The sequence below is a fragment of the Stegostoma tigrinum genome, chromosome 1 (assembly GCF_030684315.1).
Source record: "Stegostoma tigrinum isolate sSteTig4 chromosome 1, sSteTig4.hap1, whole genome shotgun sequence".
In the NCBI taxonomy this organism is placed as follows: domain Eukaryota; kingdom Metazoa; phylum Chordata; class Chondrichthyes; order Orectolobiformes; family Stegostomatidae; genus Stegostoma; species Stegostoma tigrinum.
The window spans coordinates 63,391,163-63,414,962 of record NC_081354.1 but is presented as its reverse complement, the minus strand read 5'-3'; the positions used below and the strand labels follow the sequence as shown (position 1 = coordinate 63,414,962).

At 41.6% G+C, this 23,800-nt stretch overlaps 1 protein-coding gene across 3 annotated transcripts in view; it reads right to left on the bottom strand.

Moving 5' to 3' along the window:
• ap1ar (adaptor related protein complex 1 associated regulatory protein) overlaps window positions 1-22,664 on the bottom strand; it is a 91,931-nt gene extending 69,267 nt beyond the window's left edge. For 2 of the 3 annotated variants that reach the window (XM_048535052.2, XM_048535044.2), the window contains exon 1: window positions 22,349-22,664. In XM_048535052.2, coding sequence (XP_048391009.1) covers window positions 22,349-22,482 — 134 coding nt within the window. In that variant the 5' untranslated portion in view covers window positions 22,483-22,664. The remainder of the gene's footprint in view (window positions 1-22,348) is intronic. The other variant, XM_048535036.2, reaches the window with a different exon arrangement.
• Window positions 22,665-23,800: the final 1,136 nt, after the last annotated feature.

Genomic DNA, 23,800 nt, shown 5'->3' with positions numbered 1-23,800 from the left:
TTTCCCACATTATATTCCATCTGCCACTTTTTCGCCCACTCTCCTAGCCTGTCTGAGTCCTTCGGCAGCCCACCCATCTGCTCAGCACTACTTGTTCCTTCATCTATCTTGGTGTCATCCCTTGAGAAGAAATGGTATGTCTTTCAGTATTTGTTCCAAAAACTGAGAAACTTTGCAGCATCACTTCTGCAGAAAGTGAAAATGATGAGAGATATCAATACATGTTTACACATTTTGATAAATGTGCTGGTGACATGATAACAGTCATTACCATTATCGTATAAATACACCAGAACTCTTGCTGTCCTTGATAAGTTGTGGACGATTACATTACTGTTGGGGAAAGTGCTTCTGCAGGACTGTCTTTTGGAAAAGGTTTAGAGATAAAGAAACTTCTTTGTTTACATATTCCTACAGTAATTAAAATTTAAATAAGACTTCACAGGGCTAAAATCCATTTTTTTTCTTTGTTTGTGGAATGTGGACATCGCTGGCTAGACCAGCATTTAATGTCATTTCCAAATTACCCTAGAGAAGATGGAGGTGAGCTGCCTTCATGAACAGGTTCAGTCCTTCGGGTTTGGTGACGCTTACAGTATTGAGTTCCAACACACAGACTCAGTGACATTGAAGAAGTGACGATATACATCCAAGGCAGGATGGTGTGCAACTTGGAGGGGAACTTGTAGATTGTGTGCATCTATTAACCTTATCCTTCTACTTCAGAAAGGTTGCAGGTTTTTAAAGAGTGTCAGCAAGTAGCTGCAGTGAAGCTGGTACATACTGCTGCTACAGCATCAGTGAAGGGACTGAGTGTTTGAAGTTGGTGCACGTGTGTTAGTTTTGACCAAAATGGAGTTACCTTCTACAGTGTTGTTGGAACTGAACTCATCCAGTCAAATGGGGAGTGTTTCATCAGACTTGTGCCTTGTAGATGGTGGACGGGTTTTATGAATACGGCTATGAGTTAATCACCGCAACATTCACAACCTGTGGCCTGCTCTTGTAGCTAAAGTATTTATGGATATCTTCCAATCGAGCTGTTCAGAAAGGTTATTCCTCCTTGAACCCAGATTTCCCAGCTTAGAGATGGTGATAGCACCACTGCACTATATGAGCCCATCCACAGTATTTATATGCCTTGTCCAGTTTTCCCTCTCATTAACAAAAACCCTCAGGATGCTGATGGAGAATTCAGTGATGGTAATGCCAAGGGGCGATGGTTAGATTCTCTCTTCTGGGCAATGGTCATTATCCAACATTTGCATGGCACGAATGTTACTTACCACTTGTCAGCGTAAGCCTGAATGCTGCCCAGGTCTTGTTGCATTTGGACATGAACAGCTTCAGTATCTGAGTCATGATTGGTACTGAACATTGGTGAACATTCCTAGTTCTGACCATGATGGACAGAGTGCCCTTGATGAAGCAACTGAACATGGCTGAGCCCAAGACAGTACTTTGAAGAATTCCTGCAGCAACATGCTGGGGCTGAAATGACTGAATTCCAACAATCATCAAGTGGCCCTGATAGACCAGAAATTAGGCACCAGTGAGCAGATTATTACTGAAAAAGTGCATTTGAAAGCTCTCGATGACAAATTCCATCACTTAGTTGATGACTGAGTAGGTGGATGGGTGCCACCAGCCCAGCTGGATTTATTCCACCTTCTGAGCACAGGGTATACCTGAGCAATCTTCCACATTACTCAGGAGATGCCAGTATTTCAGTTATCCAGGGACAGCTTGGGTAGAGGCTCAACTAGTTCTGGAGGTCAAGTCTTCAATACCATTGCTATATAATCAGGGGCCCACGTTCTTTGCTGTATCCAGAGATTTGAGCTATTTGATTTCGCATGGAGTAAATTTAATTGGCTTAAGACTGGTTGGCTGGCAAACTCAGGAGGTGGCTGAGATGAAACACTTTGCACTTCTGGCGGAAGATGGATTTAAACTTAAATTTTAAATTTGCATTATGTGGATAGGGTGATTAAGAAGGTGTTTAGCATACTTGCCCTCAGTGCTCAGACATTTGACTCCAGGGGTTGGGATGTTATGTTGAGATTGCACAGGGCATTGGTGAGACCTCTCCTAGAGTACGCTGTCCAGTTCTGGTCACACTGTTACAGGAAAGATAGTATTCAGATAGAGCAGATTCAGAAGAGACTTACCAAGATGTTGCCAGGAATGGAGGGTTTGAGGTATAAGGAGAGGTTGGATGGGGTGGGACTTTTTTTCTGGAGTGTTGGAGGTTGAGAGGCAGCCTTATAGAGGTTTATGAAATCATGAGGAGTACAGGTAAGGTGAGTGGCAAGTATGGGAAAGACAGGTGGCTTGGTAATCAGGTTATGCCACTCAACTTTCACCTGAGGCAAAGATATTTCACGGGTCTGGACTCAATTCCAAGATTCCAAAGGAAATTGCCTCTGAACTGGTATACTACCGTGCTACACCCTGTCCTGTCCCACTGGCAGGACAGATCCGAGAGTGGTGCCTGGGGTATTGTCTGTAAGGTATGATTCACTTGTCAGATTTCCCAGTTTTGGTACAAGCTACAAGATGTTGGAGGACTTTGCAGGATTGATAGGGCTGAGTTTGATTGGCCATTTTGGTACCTCAGTTGATGCCAACTGGTCTTGCTGAGCCATCCCACATGGGAGTGAAGAAATTCATTTCATTACTCTGCTCTAAACCAGGTAAGAAAGTTTGCTTCTGTAAAAGTACATTAGTGAAACAGATAGGTTTTTATAACCCCTGACAAGTTTCATGACCACCATTAGACTAGCTTTTGATTTCAGATTTATTAACTGATGTCAAATTTGAACCCTTATTCCCAGAGCATTAGCTTGCTGAATTGCTTTCAGCGACAAAATTACAACGCACCATCTCTCCCTCAATAATTTTCAGCAAGAAAGTTATTTGGCAATAATTAAGAGGTACCATATATCTAATAGGTATTTACTATTGAAATGCACAAGTCCTAACATTCTCTGACAAGCTTATTTATAATCTGAAGTACAATTTCATGTCTTTTAAAGTAGCGTAATGCTAAGGCAGACGTCAAGGTGCTGTTTGTGAAAAGCATTTGGAAGAATAAATGTAGGCAGGAACTTTCGGATTCCCATAGCTAAATTGTATACCGGCAGTAGTTGGATGTTTCTGTCCTATTTCAATGTAAATAATATTAAGTGTTGTTAGTATCAGCATCATTTCTACAGTAAAATTCACGTAAATGAGCATTTGTGAAATTTTCTCATTAGAGTACACAATTTGTATTGGGGTGGATGCACCGAATGTGCCACCTTATTTCAGTTGGGCAACCGTGGAATTGTTTGAAAGGTTGGTTGAATACCTAGGGAACTACAGGCTGCAAGACTTGCTATATAACTTGTTTATTTAATATACATTTGTTCAAAAATCAAATAATTGTAAAATTTCATACTGATGTGCCCCCATTTTGTCATTGTGCTAAATGGGTGATGGAAGATGTGCAATGACAACAGCGAGAAGGGTGGGGGATGGATCCAGTCAAAGTTTCAGATTAACAGACTATCGCAGGTGGAAAGTAGCTCAGGGGAGGAAGACGGCAAATTATCCAGCCACAATTGAAAGACAGGTTTGAGTCGCAGGTGCAGACGGGAATCTAAACAATCCCACAAGCTAATTACAGAGGGAAAGCAAAGTATCTCACAAAGCCTTAAAAGAGCATTCTTTTTTAACTCTGCGAATCTGGCTGTTGCCAACACTTAGTAACCACAACTACTGCCCTTGAGAAGGTGGTAATAAGGTATCTTCTGGAATACTATTGACTGGCTTGCTAAACCATTTCAGAGAGTCAGAAAGTGAGGAGTCAATCACATGACTGAGAGTTTGGTGTTGTAAATCAGCTGATTAGGTTAGGGATGGGAGATTTCCATGGACACAAATTGGACCAGATGAATTTTTATGATAATCTGGTAGTCACATGGTGTCCATTACTACTAACAGCTTTTTAATCCCAGATTTATTAGAATAATTGCATTGAAATTCCCAAATCACCATGGTGGGATTCAAACATACTGCTAAATCATTAATTCAGGCTCAAAAGCACTATGCAACTGCAGCCTGCATGAAGGCTCTGCATGAAAGGCAAGCATAATGATCACTGTACGATCTGACACATTAAAATTAATACCCAGGATGGAACACATGATAATTTGAAACTCAGAACTAAAGCTTGACAAGTCCCCTGAAAACCTGCTGACCTGCATCATAGGATCTTCGAGAAGTAGCTGCTCAAATTGGTGCATTGGTTACACTTTTCCAAAATTTCCTAGACTCTGGAAAGGGCCCTTCAGATCAAAACATGAGTGAATGTAACAGTTCTATTCAAAAGGAGGAGGGATATACAGAGTAAGAAACTACTGGCCAAAGAGCCTAAGGTCTGTTATGAAGAAAATACGAAAGTGCAATCTGGAGATGAAAGCAGGGCACTACAAAATTCCTAATGAAAATCAGGCAGTCAACATGTTTTTGTTAAATGGAAATCATTTTTGACTAACTTATTTTAAAAAAGTTTTCAGGAAATAATAAGCAATTGGATGAAGGGTAACCTACAAGATGGTATATTTGGAATTCCAAAGGGATTTGATAAATTGTCACAGAGATTACAACGTAAAGTAACAGCTCATGGTGATAGCACGTTGGTTGGAAAGCAGAGGATAGGGATAAAAACTTCATTTTCGGGGTGGAAAACTGCAATGAGTAGAGTGACCCAGGGATCAATGCTACGCCGTCAACTATTTACAATTCGTATAACTTGGAGGAAGGGACTTACTTTATGTGTGCTAAATTTGTTAATGACAAAGTTGGGTAAGCAAGTAAGTTCAAGAGAACATGGGAAGCTGCAAAAAAAATATAGGTAGGTTAAGCAAGCAGATGAAAAACAAATATACTGTCAGAAAATGTGAACTTGCCCACTTAGCCAAGAATAGAAAAACAGTACACTATTTAAATTGACAGAGACTGCAGAATCCTGAGGTACTGAGGGATTTAAATAACCTGGTACATGAAACATAAGTGTGTGCAGGTACAGTATGCAATTAAGATAATAACTAACATTGTCATCATTTTTTGCAAGTAGACTGGAATATAAAAGTAGGCTTATTTTGCTACACTGGTATAGAGCACTGTTGAAACCACACCTGTCCTATGTGAAAATATGGTTTCCTCGTTTAAAACGCCTAATTACATTAGACAGTTTCGACAAAACTCACAACTAATTCCTGCAACAAAGGAGATTATCTAATGTGAAGACTCTGCACGGTCAGATTGGACCAGTATTCAATGGAGATGTGATCTGAATGAAACATACAAGATCCTAAGGCACCGAATGGGGTGAACACTAAAATGAAGAATGCCCTTGTGGGAGACAGCAAAACTAGGACACACACTTTACAGCTTTAATTGAATCTCCCATTTAAAACTGACATGTAAGATTTTGTTTCGTTCCTCTCAGAAGGTCATAGAATCCTGCCAGCGTGGAAGCAGGCCATTTGACCTAGAGTCCACACCCACCCCTCTGAAGGGCAACCACTCACACCAAAACACTGCAATTCCCATGGCTAACCCACCTAGCGTGCACATCCTTGGACACTGAGCAATTTAGCATGGCCAATCCACCTAACCTATACATCTTTGGACTATGAGAGGAAACTGAGCCACTGGGAGGAAACCCACACAGACAGTCGCCAGGTTCAGAAATGAACCTGGGTCCCTGGCGCTATGAGACAGCAGTGTTAACCACTGAACTAATGCGCTATTTGTCATAGGTCATTAGTCTGTGGAATTCCCAGAGGGGAATGAAAGAAGGGCTTTTGAACGTTTAAGGCTGAGTTAGACAGATTCTCAACTGACAAGAGGAAAGGGGTAAAGGAGAAAGTAAAGGTTGAACTACAGTCAGCTCAGCCATGATATTATTAAACACAGAGGCAAGCCGAAAACGGCCGAATAGTCTACTCCCGAACCTAAGTCAACATTTCTGCTTAGCAAGTGCCTTCAACATAAACCAAAAAGGTGCCTTAGAGGATTGAATAGGCAAAGTTATTTGGTCTGGTGATCAACATTTGATTGAAGAGATAACTTTTAGAGGAGACTTTTTAAAAAGGATGGAGGAGACTTTTTAAAAAGGATGGAATTGGAAAGGCAATGTTGAGAGGGAATTGCATAGCTCAGGGTGTAGACAGCTGAAAGGATGCCAAAACAGAAACAGAGGTCAGAACTGGGGGAACACAGAAACTGTAAAGAGTTGCAGGCCTGAAGGGGATATCACAATTGGGGAGAGGAAATGCCACGAAGGGATTGGAAAACAAGAATTACAATATTTTAAAAAGAAACATTGCTAGATCAAGTGCCATCAGGTACAGTGATGATGAGTGTATGAGCCTTGGTGTGGGATAGAATACAAGTCTGAGTTCTGAATGGAATCAGATTTCCTCAGGATGATAGTCAAGAAACTGTTCAGAAGAAAAACAGATTTAGCAAAAATCTGTAAATTGTAATGGAAAACCTTTTCATCTATTAAAAGAAGTTTACTTGATGTATCTATACATTTCATATCTTTACTTGTTTAACAAAATCAGAGCCAAGTCCAAGATGGGAAATTTCCAGAGAGAAAAAAAGAGACAATGTTTTAGGTCTATATCCCTTCAATACAATAGTACCTCAAGCACTGCTCAAAATAATTCTCATAACATATACCGATATTCAATCTGGTAGAACTCCCCTTTTCATTACAGCATACGATTTGGAGAGGTAATGGCCTAGTGGTATTATTGCTGGACTGTTAATCCAGAGAACCAGGTAACCTGGGTTTGAATCCTACTATGGCAGATGGCAGAACTTGAATTCAATAAATATCTGGAATTAAGAGAGTCTAATGATGACTGATGAATCCATGGTTGATTGTCAGAAAAACCCATCTGGTTCACTAATGTTCTTTAGGGAAGGAAACTGCCATGCTTACCTGGTCTAGACTACAACGCGACTCCAGACTGGCAGCAATGTGGTTGTCTCTTAACTGCACTCTGGGCAATTAGGGAGGATCAATAAACACTGTCTGGCTAGTGATACCCTCATCCCATGAATGAATGAAAAAACAACAGCAAACTGCTGCTGTGGAAGTAGTGATGATTTCCAGCATCGATATTATAGAAATCAAAAACTGACAGTAGAATTTTTACACTACATTTATTTAGAGTCCATTTGCAACAACTAAACTAGGAAGTTTTTCATGCTGACAATTTACAAAACAGCTAGGATTTTATAAATTTATCTGAAATTTGCCAGGCACGGACCTCAATGAAATGATTAATATTAATATGCTAACCCATCATAATGGTTATTTCCACTGTTATTTGGCAACTGAATGTCCTTTACAGGCATTAGTTTTAGCTAATGAACAGAAATATAAAGCTAGACTGGCATGATTAAGTTGTCATGTAACAACATAAATTTTCTAATGGAAAGCCTAAGCTGAGACAGCGATCAGTTGGCAAGCCGAGCTGCAGGATATAACAAACTCGGTCACCTGCAAACATGATTCCGTCAATGGGCAGTAAACTATAATCCTCAATATCATAAACATGTACAAACATGTAGCCAAAAAAAAAGGCAATTCCCCTTCTGGCTTCCAAACCTTAGACACAGCTGGACATGTTCTAGTTACTTCTCAGAAATATTTTTAATTAGATTGGTGCATTATCAAATTACTGATGGTGAGTTAATTACGTTGCCTAACAGTTTATCTCCTCTGTGGTGGCTTGCTTTCAGGGCTTTGGCTGCCTTGCTTGTCAACACAATCACAATGTATCAAAATGCAGGATGGATTGGCTGTGAGCCAATTCTCCTCTCAACATTAAGCAGTCTGACGCTAGAAATTCACATCAGTACCTCTCCATACCACAAAACGTTAATAAACTATGAACAAAAACAAAGTTGCTGGAAAAGCTCAGCAGGTCTAGCATCATCTGTGAAGGAGAAAACAGTTAACGTTTTGGGTTCCATGACCCTTCCTCAGAGCTATGATTGTTTTCTGTGCGCAGCTCTGAAGCAGATTTCTTTTTATATCAACATTATCTTGGTAATTGTCATATCAAATAGCCACTGAAAAAACTAAACGGAAGATGGTCTAACATTATAAATCAAATGTACAATCTATCTTGACTTGCCCTCATTGAAAACTGCAGAAGTTTATGCAGTACTGCACACAATGTTAATTACAAGGAAATTCAAATTGAGCTGTAAGTTGCACAGAAAATAAAGGTGTGAATGATACATCCTATTTTTAGCTTAAAGCTGTGTGACCAAGGCAACATTTTCAGGAACTGTGAATTGCAACAAGTTGCTAGATACTTCACCAAAGTGGTGTCTTGGCCTCAACCACCTCATGAATTGAGAGACAGGGCTCCGTTTCCTTTCCTATTAAAAACTCACTGCAGCAAGTAATTCTCTAACAATATGGTAATTGGCAATGGCCACTAGGCGAGAAAGTGAATAATTTGTGGAATTTTATTCCATCAGGTACTGGATTGTTGTTTATTCACAATTTGTAATTTAAAGAAGACACTTTTATTTTTCTTTCAGTCTCTTTTATTCTCTCTCTCATTATCCAATGTTCTAATCTCTCTTCACTTCCATTTTTGTTTTACCTGCTTTCAAAGAACATTCACCTACTATAATTTACTTTTCCTTCCCATCTTTCATTTTCTGTTTTGTTCATCTTTCAATCCTTCAGTTTCATTTCTGAGACATGAGCTTTCGATCTTGAACACTCCTTGCCCTCATTCCATTTAGCTGGTCACACTTGTGGCCTGGTGGTTCAGTGGTTAGCAATGCAGCCTCACAGCACCAGGGACCTGGGTTCAATTCCAACCTCGGGCGACTGTCTGTGTGGAGTTTTCACATTCTCCCAGTGTCTGCGTGAGTTTCTTTTGGGTGCTCCGGTTTCCTCCCACTGTCCACAAAGTGTGCAGGGGAGATGGACTGGCCATGCTAAATTGCCCAGCGTGCCCAGGGATGTTTAGGTTAGATGGATTAGACAGGTGAAATTCAGGGAATGGGTTTCGGTGGGATGCTCTTCAGAAGGACGACGTGGAATTGTTGGGCCAAATGGCCTGTTTCCACACTATCAGGATTCTGTGATTGTATGAAAGTCACGAACAGCTAAAAAGGTGCAGGAAAGAGTCTAACAAGTTTAATGTTCCACTCCAGAAAATGTTTGGTCCAGAAAAATTAGACTACAAGACGCTGTAGAAATTCAGCAAAGATCCTCAAACAGTACCTTCCAAACCCACAACCAGCCTATGGTGAACTCAACTCCCAGTAACAGTATTGTTACACATGGCATGCAAGTATTTGCTGTTTTCACAAGCCATGAAGTGATCGCTCAGCTAGAAACAGCTAGCTCAAAAATAATACCATTTCCAATTTTTAAAGACATCTTGAGAGCTGGAGCTTACCCAATAAATTTAGGAGTACAAAATGTATTTATTGCAGTAGCAGTATCCACATCACGTCTAGGATCACGTGTTCCACTTAAAATGGCACACATAACACAGTAAATCATATTATTAGAATCTCAACCCACTTTCAAGTGCAAATACAAAAGCAGATACCGCTGATGCAAGTAATTGGAATTTTAAAAATTCTGGAAACGCTCTCACAGATCAAATGCCATCTATGGAGAGAAACATGTTAATGTCAAGATGGTCTTCATCAGAACTGTTCTCAAGGTGTCGATCTGGATGAACACAGCAGGCCAAGCAGCATCAGAGGAGCAGGAAGGCCGATGTTTTGGTCTCACACCCTACTTCAGAAGTGAGGGAGGGGAAGAGGATTCTGAAATAAATAGGGAGAGAGGGGGAGGTGGATAGAAGATGGAAAGGGGAGAAGATATGTGGAGAGGAGACAGGTCAAAGAGGCGGGGTTGGAGCCAGTAAAGGTGAGGGTAGGTGGGGAGGTAGGGAGGGGATAGGTCAGTCCAGGGAAGACAGACAGGTCAAGGGGGCGGGATGAGGTTAGTAGGTGGGATATGGGGGTGGGACTTGTGGTGGGAGGAGGGGATAGGTGGAAAGGAGGACAGGTTAGGGAGGCAGGAACAAGCTGGGCTGGTTTTGGGATGCAATAGGGGGAGGGGAGATTTTGAAGCTCAAGTCCTGCTCCTGGCCCACCAAAAACTCACCTCCATCTTCTCCCCCTTGGTCCAGGAACTCCCTACCTACGTCCGTGACACCACCCACATCCTCCACCTCCTCCAAAACTTCCAATTCCCTGGTCCCCAACACCACATCTTTACCATGGATGTCCAGTCCCTATACACCTGCATTCCCCATGCAGATGGCCTAAAGGCCCGTCACTTCTTCCTGTTCCACAGGCTCGGCCAGTCCCCCTCCACCGACACCCTCATCAGCTTAGTTGAGCTCATCCTCATCCTCAACAACTTCTCTTTCAATTCCTCCCACTTCCTACAGACAAAGGGGGTGGCCATGGGTACCCACATGTCAAAGGAAAATGTGAAATTGGATCTGGGGCTGACCTCACACTTGCTAAGATCCACAAGTAGCCCAGTGTAAAACAAGGAATGAGTTCAGTGGCTCTGGGACAGCATGTTTAGGGTATAAATAGGCAGCTGCTCAATTGAACTTTGGGACAGCTCTCCTAATTTGCCACGGTCTAATTTACTTCCTTTTCTCAGACTTTGCAGTTTTGATATAACTGAATGGTTTGCAAGGCCATTTAAATGTTAATCATGTTACAGTGAATGTGGAGGCCTGACATTTTCCTTTCCTAAAAAGGACATTCATGAGCCAGGTAGATTTTTACAAGAATCAATACTAGTTTCATGGTCACAATATTCGCCACCTGTCCTGGAGGAATTCAAACCCAAGACCCCTGAGCATTAGCCTGGATTATTAGCCATCATGCCACAGCCTCTCCCTTCTACAATGTTAGGCTGTCATTTTTCATCCCTGTTTGCCTTCTCTAATTCTCTCTGATGAAGGGTCTAGGCCCGAAATGTCAGCTTTTGTGCTCCTGAGATGCTGCTTGGCCTGCTGTGTTCATCCAGCTACACACTTTATTATCATGGATTCTCCAGCATCTGCAGTTCCCATTATCTCTGCCTTCTCTAATTGTAAGTTTAAACAGTTTAAGATTTTGAACGTGATGAGTTGCTTACTCGTGAAGGAAAAACTTTGCAGTCATACCCGTAAAACCCTTCAGCCAGAAAATGCTGTCACACAAACAACAAACGCGCATTAATATTGTAGCTTATCTTGTCCTGAGGAAGTTGCAAAGGACTGAACACCCAATGAGCGTGGTAATAAAATGTGAGGCTGGATGAACACAGCAGGCCAAGCAGCATCTCAGGAGCACAAAAGCTGATGTTTCGGGCCTAGGCCCTTCATCAGTAAAGGGTCTAGGCCCGAAACATCAGCTTTTGTGCTCCTGAGATGCTGCTGGACCTGCTGTGTTCATCCAGCCTCACATTTTATTATCTTGGATTCTCAAGCATCTGCAGTTCCCATTATCACTGACCCAATGAGTGTGGGCTTTCTTCTCTTCGCATCTCGCTGTTCCATGTGATTGGAAGGAAAGGCAGAGGCAAACTACAGTCTCAGTGCTTGTGAATGCTACTGCTGCTGTGCCAGCACACTGACTGTTTGCATCAATACTAGTTGAACCCTGCAAATGGATGAAATTGTGTATACATTGGCCAGCAATAATCCAACTTTTCTGTTCAGGTATTTACATTTCCTCTTCTGAGACATCCTAATATTGTGCTTCATTTAATACGCAGCTCCATACACAAGTCCGTTTGGGTGTAAGTGGGTTGTAATTTTCCTCTAATGAGTGAAATCAGTGACTAAAATTTTGTGAAGTGTGTAAAGTTCGCTAGCTTTGTGATTAATGATTTACAGAAGGAATACAATAACTTATGCTTGGCTTTCCCAATAGACAAACAATCTGCACAGCTTTAAATCAGCTGGTGGCAACAGGCTAACGTTCATCACTGGATTCACTAACAGCAGCATTGAAGATGATCACTCTGGTCCGTGATGCAATAACAATTGTATGGCCTCCAGCATTCTCCCTTCTTGATGCAAGAGGTATAGAGCTACCACATTACAGATATGTGCAGTATTGAAATACACATTGATGAATGTCTGATTAATCAATAACATGGTCCTGGAATTGAACTACTAGTTATTAAACTTGAAAAGGTTCAGAAAATATTTAAAAAGATGTTGCCGGGATTGGAGGGCTTGAGCTGTATGGAAGGGATGAATAGTCTGGGACTTTTCTGTCCCTGGAGTGGAGGCTGAGGAATAACCTCAGAGGGCATGGATACAGTGAATAGCCAAGGTCTTGTTCCTAGGGTAGGGGAGTCGAATCTAGGCAGCATAGGTTTAAGGGGAAAGATTTAAAAGGGACCTGAGAGGCAATTTTTTTAAACAGAGGGTGGTGCATGTATGGAATTGACTGTCAGAGAAAGTAGTGGAGGCGGATACAGTTACAACATTTAAAAGGCATCTGGATGGATGCATGAATAGGAAGCGTTTAGAGGGATATTGGCAAAATGCTAAGTAGGACTAGAACAGTTTAGGATATCTGGTCAGCGTGGAGGAGTTGGACTGAATGTTCTGTTCCCGTGCTGTCCAACTCAATGACTCGAATTATTTGTATTTTGCAACCATCTCATTGTCTCTCATATCAGTTCCATGTTGTACCTTTCATAACTCTGTCTGACTGTCAGTACCCAGGTTTTAATGGTGTGCAGTAGATCAAGTGGAACACCATAAGGACTTGCACTTTTCCAGCACACGTCTGCAGGGCTGGAAACCGAAGGAACAGAATTCCCACTTGTACAAGGATTTATAGCCCAACTGTAAACAGAAATGCCTCAGATGACTTAGACAATTTAGAGCTAGCTGCACTTCCCCTTCCAGCCTATCCTTCCTTACAACTAGTACAAGGGACATGATTTACACATCATTTTGATTACTCTCTAACAACACATCAAATGGCATGGATATGAAACTCCCATTTCCTTCAGTTCATTTTAAAAAAGAAAATTCCAGACAAATTCTGCTTTGGACAGGTCTATCATCCCCATTAACCAAGAACATGTACGGGATTACTTTTCAGGCACCGAACCTAATATCAGAAGACAGGTATTGTGCAAGTCATTTGTTAAACAAAATGTTCAGCATCAACATGCCCAAGAATGGTTCAGTACTCCTTGCAGCCATTTCCTCCTCGTCCTGTAGAGGTTTTGTACCATCCAGCATGAAATTTCCTCCGCAATTATATTATGGAACCTCACTTGAAGGCTTAGTGTTCCACTTCATTAACATTGGAAACATGAGACTTCTATAATATCATCATCCGTTTTTCTACTCCCGCACAAGCTGTCTTGCCCAGCTCATTCTAAATGGCATAGGCAGTTATCTTCCCACACACTCAATAGTTTCATTATGGTCCTCTAGCTATTATTCTTATCTAGTTGATCTCGTATGCCTGATCAAACAACCACAATTTTCATTCTCAAATAACCCCTTGGCGTTGGTCTCATCATAGTAGTCCACTGATCTGTTTGCCCAACACTACATTCGTGTCCTATACCCAGTTTCCATACATTGTGCACCTTCAGACTCAATTCTCTTGAATGCGGGCTTTGGATTTTTATATCACATTTTATTTACATGGTAACGCTTCAGTGACTTCACAAGCTTTCTCGTGTTAAAGATGCCAAATAAATCTCAGCTATTGCTTTAAACTAATGGACATGTAAAAGACTGATCACAGATTGTATGGAATATTATTACAAAAGGTGCAGAATTCAAGGTGTGTGGAAGAATGTAGTGCAAGTGAAGCTAGTAACTTTTTTTTACACATGTTACAAAATCTTGCACTTCCTTATCAACAACTCACACTCGTAACATCAATTTTGCATGTCCAATTTTTAGACTAAGAGTAAATTTACTAAGTTAAGTTTTCACACATTAGATCATGAGCTAGAAATTTTCAATCACCACCTGTTGCAAACCGTGTTACTGAAATGAGCCGATGTTATTTTGTTAGAGATTTTTCTGAAGAAGGGTCTCGACCCGAAACGTCAGCTTTCCTGCTCGGCCTGCTGTGTTCATCCAGCTTCACACCGTTTCATCTCTGATGTTATTTGTTTCTCCTTTTGCCCCACCACCAGTCACTTTTACCCATTCTCTATTTTCAGGTGCCAATAAATCGGTCTCATTTCAAACACAGATTACTGCAGAATTCATTTACTATTCCTCCACTCCGTCCTCATTTTCAACCCTCAGCCAAAGCCAATCAACATTTCTCCTCATAACAGAGCTGCCTCTGGTCTTAACAAGTGTGCACATGCTTCATCCTTTTCCTTAACACGCTAAGCGTGTACTTGCAGTCGATGAGGTTGTAAATATTGCTCAAATTCACAAATACGGAGCTTAATTTCTAATGATTTACATTGATTATTATTTGTACTGTTTCTTTTGGTGTGCGGGTGGAATGTAATGTTTCCTGTGCTACCACTAATTCTCACTATGCAGGCTCTCAAAAAAGCTTCTTTGCGATCAGAGTAAGAGTGTGTTTTACCATAGCCACTTGCCGTCTTGTCAACCAAAAAAAAGTCTCACTGCTCCTGCACTCATTTGACCTACATTGGCTCCTGACCCCCAAGGCTCAATTCCAACTCTTCACAGGGCCTCATTCTGCTCCGTAGCCCACCCCAGGTCTAAAGAATCTACAATCGCTTCATCCCTCCAATTTTCAGTCTACCAGTGGGAATCATGCCCACAGCTGCCTGGGACATTTCATATGGAAACTCACCCCCAAACCTCTTCACCTTTCTCCTCATACAAGAAACTGCTGAATGCTTTCCTTTTGCTTACTGTTAACTTTTGTGTAACTGTGCCATTCTGAAGCACTTTAGGATATTTTAGTATGGCAGAGATACATTATAAATGCAGACAAGGCCAAAGTAGGAATAGCGCAGGTCCCCAGGGTCAACAGAAAACACTTGTATTGATAAGCATTAAAATTTCAGATCATAGTTCAGTTACCTTGGCCCCAAGCATGAGAATTCCATACTGTCACTGTGGTGTCTTTCTACCTTATTCTTTTCAAACACTCCTTAAAGCCCAACTATTTGACCAAGATTTTAGTCATCCAACTTATTTATTGCCTTCTGTGGCTCAGTGCCATACTGTGTTTTGTATTGCGCCTTGGGATATATCATGATGATCAATGTATTGTAGTACTTAGTCTCTCCACTAGCTTCACATAACGCAATTACCAAGATGTCAGTTTTGACTCAGGTGCAGTACTCTCAGTCAAGAGGGTTGTAGGTTCAGGTCGTGCTCTACAGACTTGGACATAATCTAGATTGACACATCAATACAGTGCTGAGAGAACACTGCACCTTTGGAGGTGACAGCTTTCTGATGCAGATGGTTAACTAAGACTCTATCTGACCCACAGGATAGATGCAAAATTGTTTCTGCACTCACTAAAGCGACAATTATACTTTAATAATAACTCGTGAGCAGTAAAGAACATGGCAATTGTCATCAGCACACTGACTGGAGCATTGATTTCCATTGCTGCCACGCATGGGCTTCAAAGATCCATGTAGCTGGTACGAAGATTAGAGGGAGCGCCGTCTGGGATGCCCAGACAACTCAACAAGATATTATGTTAGGTTGCAGTCTATAAAGTCTATGCCATTTGTTGCTCACAATGCAGTCTCCTTTACAATGGAGAGACCAAATGCAGGCCATCTCTGTTCTGTCTGTAGAAACGACACCAACCTTCCAGCCCCTTGCCATTTCAATAAGCTACCTTGCTGTCATGCTGACATCCGTCCTGGGGCTGCTATAATGTTCTAATAACGAACAACAAAAGCCTGAGGAATAACATCTCATTTTTCATACAGGAGTTTTTTTCCCCCATCACAAGTAGTGACCAGAGCATTGGTTTAAAAAAAATCCATCACTAGAGGTCACAATAATGCTGCAATCAGACGGTGGGATAGCTGAAATTCTACTTAAGAGTTCAGATTGTTCAAGAAGTGTTTGGCACGTCCATGTTTCTAGAAAGACCCACAGAAATCCTCTTGTGTTATTTGTATGCTATGTTTCACAACCAAGAACGGGCAGATAAACGTTCAATGATAAGAATGTTTCAAGTCAGAGGCAAAGGACTGATATTGTTGCCTCTGTAACATGAACCTCAAAGCAAAATTCAAGGTTCACACTAAGTAGTTAAACTGCTTTATTAGTCCTCTTATCCAATAAATACTCTTGATTGTAGGAAGAAAAATCAGTTATAGCACATGAACATGCTGCAAATGTACCACTGCAGGAAAGAGGATGAGGAGGAACAAGTGTGGTTGGGTGGTAAGAGTTGTGGGAGATGAAAGAGACAAGACAATAAGAGTGAGGTGAAAGGAGAGGCACACAGTTCTCAAAGTGAATCTCCTACAGCTTAACTAGCTAACATGGAAATATCGGGACAGCTAGAGTACTGTGTGCAGTTTTGGTCAGCATGTTACAGAAAAGAGACGACTGCACTGGGTGATCTAGTTGATGTGTACAAGATTATGAGGGGCACAGACAAGGAGCAGTTGTTTCATTAGATGAAACAAAAACAAAGTTGCTGGAAAAGCTCAACAGGTCTGGCAGCATCTGTGAAGGGAAAAGCAGAGTTAATGCTTCAGGTCCAGTGACCTTTCCTCAGAACTGGGCAGAAATGGCATCTGATGATCTTAGATTATCTAAGATCTCCTTAGTTGAAAGATCGGCCATGACGGAGCATAGGTTTAAGGTGAGGGGCAGGAGGTTTGGGGGAGAAGGGTGAGGTGGTGGTGTGTGCGTGTGAGGGAAAAAGCTTTTCACTCAGAAGGTGGTGACGTTCAAGAGAAACTTACCCAGGAAATGCCACAGGACAAGAAATAACGTTATCAAGGGCAGTGAAAATGAAGGCTCCTGTAGAAATCCCCAGTTATATACTGAATGAAAAAAAATGAGATTTTTAGAAATTTATGGATTTTACTAGAAACGTGAACAATTTTAGCATGAAAACTACACCTTTATTAAATTTGTTACAAGAACCATGCAGAAGTGATATGATCAGAATGCCAAGCAGTCTTTGAGAAGCTGAATACGATCCTCATAAATCAGCCAGTGTTGCCTGTCACTAATTTTTCTGGATCTCTCAAAATAGGGATTGATGCGAGTGACTTGTGGGTAGGTGCAGTGTTGCTACGGCATGAAATGGGACTAGAAAAGCCTGTGGGATACTTCTAGAAGAAACTAAACCTCTGTCAGATGTAGTTGGCTGACGTAGAAAGAAACAATTTTTCCACTCCCCCTCCCATTCTTTAGATGACATGTCCATCATGGGCCTCCTGCAGTGCCACAATGATGCCACCCGAAGGTTGCAGGAACAGCAACTCATATTCCGCCTGGGAACCCTGTAGCCCAATGGTATCAACGTGGACTTCTCCAGTTTCAAAATCTCCCCTTCCCCCACCGCATCCCAAAACCAGCCCAGTTCGTCCCCTCCCCCCACTGCACCACACAACCAGCCCAGCTCATCCCCTCCACCCAGTGCATCCCAAAACCAGTCCAGCCTGTCTCTGCCTCCCTAACCTGTTCTTCCTCTCACCCATCCCTTCCTCCCACCCCAAGCCGCACCTCCATCTCCTACCTACTAACCTCATCCCACCTCCATGACCTGTCTGTCTTCCCTGGACTGACCTATCCCCTCCCTACCTCCCCACCTATACTCTCCTCTCCACCTATCTTCTTTTCTCTCCATCTTCGGTCCGCCTCCCCCTCTCTCCCTATTTATTCCAGAAGCCTCACCCCAACCCCTCTCTGATGAAGGGTCTAGGCCCGAAACGTCATCTTTTGTGCTCCTGAGATGCTGCTTGGCCTGCTGTGTTCATCCAGCTTCACACTTTATTATCATTAATTTGGAATTGTTGTTGGTTCTTCAATACTTTGGAATCTACATACGATACACGAACAAGGAAATAAATTTATACTGATCATAATCCATTAGCCTTCGTTAAAAAGTTCAAAACTTAGAAAATGAGACTATTCAATGAAATCTTATTTCAACCATTTAATGTAAACATTGTTGGGTGTAAAACATTGGAACGTGTTAAAGGTTTAGGATCTGCTAAGAATATATACGGGGGAGGGAAAACTGAGATGCAAATCTTGTATTTTGTTTAGTATCTCATTTTGTCATGAAGTGTGTTTTTGAAATGGTGTTTTGTTTTGTTTTAAATGGATGGATGCATGTAAAGACTATGTTTTTACTTGTTCGTTTGTGGGCTGAAATGACAAAAACAGTTTTATAAACTGAGGATGGTTGAAGGACTGTGGTTCTTTTTAAAAAGGAGTAACCTAACATTCATTCAAAATAACGTTTACACAGATGTTTATTCAAACACCAGTGGAAACCTGGTTTGCACATGAGCTTTAGTCAATGTACACAATTGGAATTTTAGCAAGTGGTAAAAAGCCGATTGTGGGTCAGTGACCAGTTATCAAACAACTGAGAAAGGCCTTCTGCCTGCCATCAACTGGGTGACTGGCTCCCAGGTAACCAAACAGCTTGGATTTGTAATATTCCACAATCCTCCAACACTCCCTTTATGCATGCGGAGGAAGACACAGGAAAATAACGGGTGTTATGGGTGGAGGAAAGCCTCGGAAGATCATTCCGTGATTTCTGTTTGCTGAGTGATCCTATGGCTGATCAGAACACTGCTTCCTGGTTCTCCTCCTCCAGGTACTTTCACTTGTTTACCGGAAGCAAACTTATTCATTAAAAGTCACAGATTGCCAGTCTATTTCCCCTTTCCAGCTGCCGTAGTCTTCAGGCTTGATATACGTTTTACTGTAGTTTTCCTCTGCATACATAAAGGGAGTGTTTTTAAGGGTGTTAAAATTTTAACTTGTAGATTTTATGTTTACAGTTCATACTTGTTTCTCAATTGTTTAATAATTACTGTTAAATACAGAAACCTAGTCCATGCTTTGTATCAACCTGGGTCTAAGAGACAAGCAAATTGGAGAATTGTGTATTTTTCAGTATCTTTAACTTATGTGAAGACACCAGGAATAGCAGGCTTTAAGTTCCAGTGCATCACCCCAGTAGAGTGTAAATATGCTCAAAGTTGCTGTTTAGGAAAAGGATCCAAAAGCTGCATCATCGAATGATTGAAAGTCCATCAACACTGTTGCCAGAAAATTGTAAAAGTACACAAGGTGCCAGGGTCAATGCTCCCTCTAAATTGTTCAGCAAGCAACTGAGTGACAATCCAGAATATACCATGCAGTGTAACTAGCAAATCGTGCACAATATAAACCATTAATGGCAGCACTGGATGTACTCTCAATATGATTACATCCTAGCTGTGGCCTACCTGTTTTAACACCTTGCTCGGGGTACACTTGAAATACTGTGTCCAGTTTTGAAGACCTCACATTCTGGAGGTTGAAAATGCCACAGAAAATTCAAAGGACGATTACTTGATCAATACCGAAACTTAGCGACCCTTTGTTACCATGATAGTTAAAAGGTAATGCTGCAATTTCAAAGTGCAGGCTTCAAGGAGATTCAAGTGGGGGCTTTAAAATAATTGAAGATTAGACTCAGTCCAAGAGGACAAGCAATTAGATTAGTAGGTTAGAGGGCACTGAGGGCGATAAGAGTTTATTTTGAAACTAGTTTACATTTGAAGAAGCACCTTTTTTTCAAATCATTGAAATAAACTCCCTCATCCTCAATAAAAAACTCATTGCATTCATGTACTTTTTTTCCCAACCATTGTATCATACTTTAAGTTTAATGGTGTTAAATCTAACTAGCCTTTTATTTGGCCAAATTTATAACGCATTGTAATTTTTTTGTTGCATCCGCAGTTTCAAAAAATGCATCAACTTTATACAGATTTGGTTAAAATTGACAAAAGCTTAGAAAGCAAGGACTAAGCACTTGCCCCCAGAGACTAAATCAATGTCACTTTTTTTTTAAACAAGTACTCTGCTTGTTACATTTCCAACACAGCTTATCTCATCCCATGTTGTATAGTGTGCCCCTATGAATTTTGAATGGGGAGAAACCGCAAAATGTTCACATTCAAAAGGAATTTGGGTGTCTCTGTATTCACATTGAAAATTAACACGCAACTATAGTAATCAACTACAAAATGCAAATGGTATGTTAGTTTTAATTACAAAGGGAATGCAGCTCAACAGGAAGGCCAACTTACTGCAATCGTACATATATTGGTGAGTCTACATTTGGAGTACTGGGTACAGTTTTGGTCTCCTTATCTAATGAGAGGCATTGCATTCCCTCCAGGGAAACAACTATGAATTACTAACATCAAAGAGTCCTGGGACGAGGGGATGGTCTGGAAAAGACAGATGGGGTATAAAGGCCAAATATAACCAGAGTCTGGAAAAATGACATTGAATAATAAAATCCTTAGGGCACTTGACAGAGTAGATGCTAAGAAAATTATTGCTTGACTTTGGAATCTACAACACAAAATCACATACTCTGAATAACAGGGTGGCTATTTAGTACTGAGGTAAGTATTAATTTCTTCAACTAAACTTTTCAATCCATTACCACAAGCTCATTGAACATATTCAAGGCTGTGCATTGATTTTCACAAATTAAGGCAAATGGAGATATGTCAGAAAGTAGAATAAGTTTAAAGAGCCAAGAGGCCTACACCAGCTCTTATTTCTTATCCTATAACCTGTTACATTAAAACATTTGCAATTGATTCAGCAATCACTTCAGGGATTTGGATTCAAGTCTAGTATAGATTATTCTGTAGATTAACATTTAAACGTTCAACTGCATCTGTACCAACTACATAATCAGTTGGTATAATAAGCTAATCTTGCCATAATAAGCTAATCTTTGAAAAAGTTATTTATGTGAGAAGTGAAATGTTACAGTTCTGATCATCCTTCAGGAAGCTATAGTAGTACAAAATGCAGTTTATTCTCAGCCTAATCTGTGCTAAATCAACGTGTGGTTGATATGCATAGCACAGAAGAAAAGAGACCGCAATGAAATATTCGACCAGATTCCTTCCATTCTCCGGCCATCGCAACATTTAACTGAACAAATTATCTAGAGAGATCAAAAGTGCATTTAATGGATTGATGATTTTTTAATGAAATGATGTGCAAATGTTATGTCATTGCTACAATGAATGAAGTTACTGTGATGACATTGTCCAGAAAGCACTTGAGCTGCCCAAAATCACAATGTGTCACATTTTAATACACAATTTTGAATGAATTTTTAATATTGGATGTCTGATCATTTAAACTTAGTTCTTAAAAACTCAGATTTTTGGGGGGGATAAGGGTGTGGGAAAGAAACAATTAGGCCTAAACTAATATGGGACAAATAAACTAAAATCAAAGAAATAGGACTAAATTAGACTTCAGTTCCTACCACAAAGTGTAGGAACTAAATGCACCCTCTACTACTGATAGGACAAAGTGTGCATTTTGCAAAGAATGTTTTGAGCTCTATCCCATCCCTACAAAAACAAACTGCAGACCACACAGAAACTTAACATTTGAAATGTTTTTCAACTGCTAACTGCACTGGCAAAAAAGGTGTCATTGTATTCTCTTGAACACAGCATGACAAATAACAGAACATCTCCCTGAACGTGCGCAAGATTTTTTTGAATAGTAGAAGTATTTCAGTCATTCACTCCATGATTTCACAACCACCAAGGGACACAACAGGAGCATTTTGTTTATTTTTAAAACTTATTTGATCTAAAGTCCAAAAGTTACAAGTGGCACCCTTCTATACTTTTATTCATATAAATTTCCTAAAGTGAGTGATGAGGAGATACTTGCTGTGAAAAGTGACATCATTGTGCAGTGAAATAGCTTTATTTAAATAATGGGAGAGGTTGTCGAGCAAGTCGCACTCTCCCTGCATGACATGGCAAAGTTTCAGCACCACAAACACAAGGACCACCTTGACAAGACTATAAAAACTGTATTTTCAAATAAAGAAATAAGTAGTCTGAAGTAAAGCACACCTATCCGTGCCTGACAGCCAGAACAAACAAACCAATTAAGAGGCATGCTGGAAACAACTTAACCATTGAACGACCATATTGCACAGGATAGTTGCCCGTTCATTTTAAAGCCGTAATGCTGCAAGGTTAAAACACAACAGTTGACTGAGCTGCATTGTGAACAACGATTTAAAGACTCACCCTCCACCTCGCTGGATCCTGTTGGCCTCCTTCCGAAACAACCGAGAGCACTGAGTCCAGCAGTTCCCCATGGCACATGCTCTTCGGTCAGCAATAAGACACTGGGCTAGGAGGAAGTGGAAGCCCACGTCCATAGGACAAGCCCATCCGCCCGTAGTTTACAATAGCAGGAGGTTTGCACGAATAAACTTGACTCCGCAGCAAAACGAGCGGTGAGCGACTGCTGCAATCCCCAAGACTCCAGCACGCGCCGCCTGCCCATCACCGGCTCGCACGGCGTCTTCCGGCAATCCCGGGACACCGGCGGCTGGCGTGACGGCGTCCTCCCTGACGTAATCACGTTCCCCGCTTTCAGTCCGGACTCCCAACCTTCTGCTCCGGGACGCAGAGGGCGCTGCCACGCTCCTCCCTGCTTCAAACGAGACCACCCAGAGCCTCCTCTCTGGCTCCAGACCTCCCTCTGGCAGCGGCGCCTGGTAACGCAGCCAGCGCGCGTTTCCCTTACCCAAAGGGGAAGACGCTGTTGCTGAGGAGGAGGTGTATTGAATTTAATCCCCCTTGACCAACCCCCCGCACCACTGGATCTATTCCACCTCCTTCTTGAAACCACGAAATGTTTTGGCCTCAACCACTTTCTGTGATAGCGAATGCCACACTCTTTTGGTGAAGCAATTTCTCTTCATCTTGTTCCAAAAGATTTACCTGTTATCCTTAAACTACGATCCCTGGATCTGGGCTTCTGCACCATTGGTTGCATCCTTTTTGCACCTCACGTATCTAGCTCTTATAGAATTTTATGCGTTTCTATGAGCTCACCCACATCACTCTAAACTGCAGTAAATACCATTCTAACTGACTCAATCTCTCCCCAAAAATCAGCCCTGCCATCCCAAGAATCAATGTGGTCAACCTTTGCGGCCCTCCCTCTCTAGTTAAAAACATACTTCTTCAAATAAGGAGACCAAAATAAGATTATAGCTGTAGCCCCACAAATGCTCAATATAATTGCAGCAAAACATCCTTATTCCTGTACTTGAGTCCTCTGACTGAAGGCCAATGTAAAGTTTGCAGAACACCTTCGCGCGGTTCGCAACAAACAACTGCACCTCCCAGTCACGAACCATTTCAACTCCCCCTCCCATTCCTCAGACGACATGTCCATCATGGGCCTCCTGCAGTGCCACAATGATGCCACCCGAAGGTTGCAGGAACAGCAACTCATATTCCGCCTGGGAACCCTGCAGCCTAATGGTATCAATGTGGACTTCACCAGCTTCAAAATCTCCCCTTCCCCCAGCGCATCCCAAAACCAGCCCAGGCTGTCTCTGCTTCCCTAACCTGTTCTTCCTCTCAACCATCCCTTCCTCCCACCTCAAGCTGCACCTCCATTTCCTACCTACCACCTCATCCCGCCTCCTTGACCTGTCCATCTTCCCTGGACTGACCTATCCC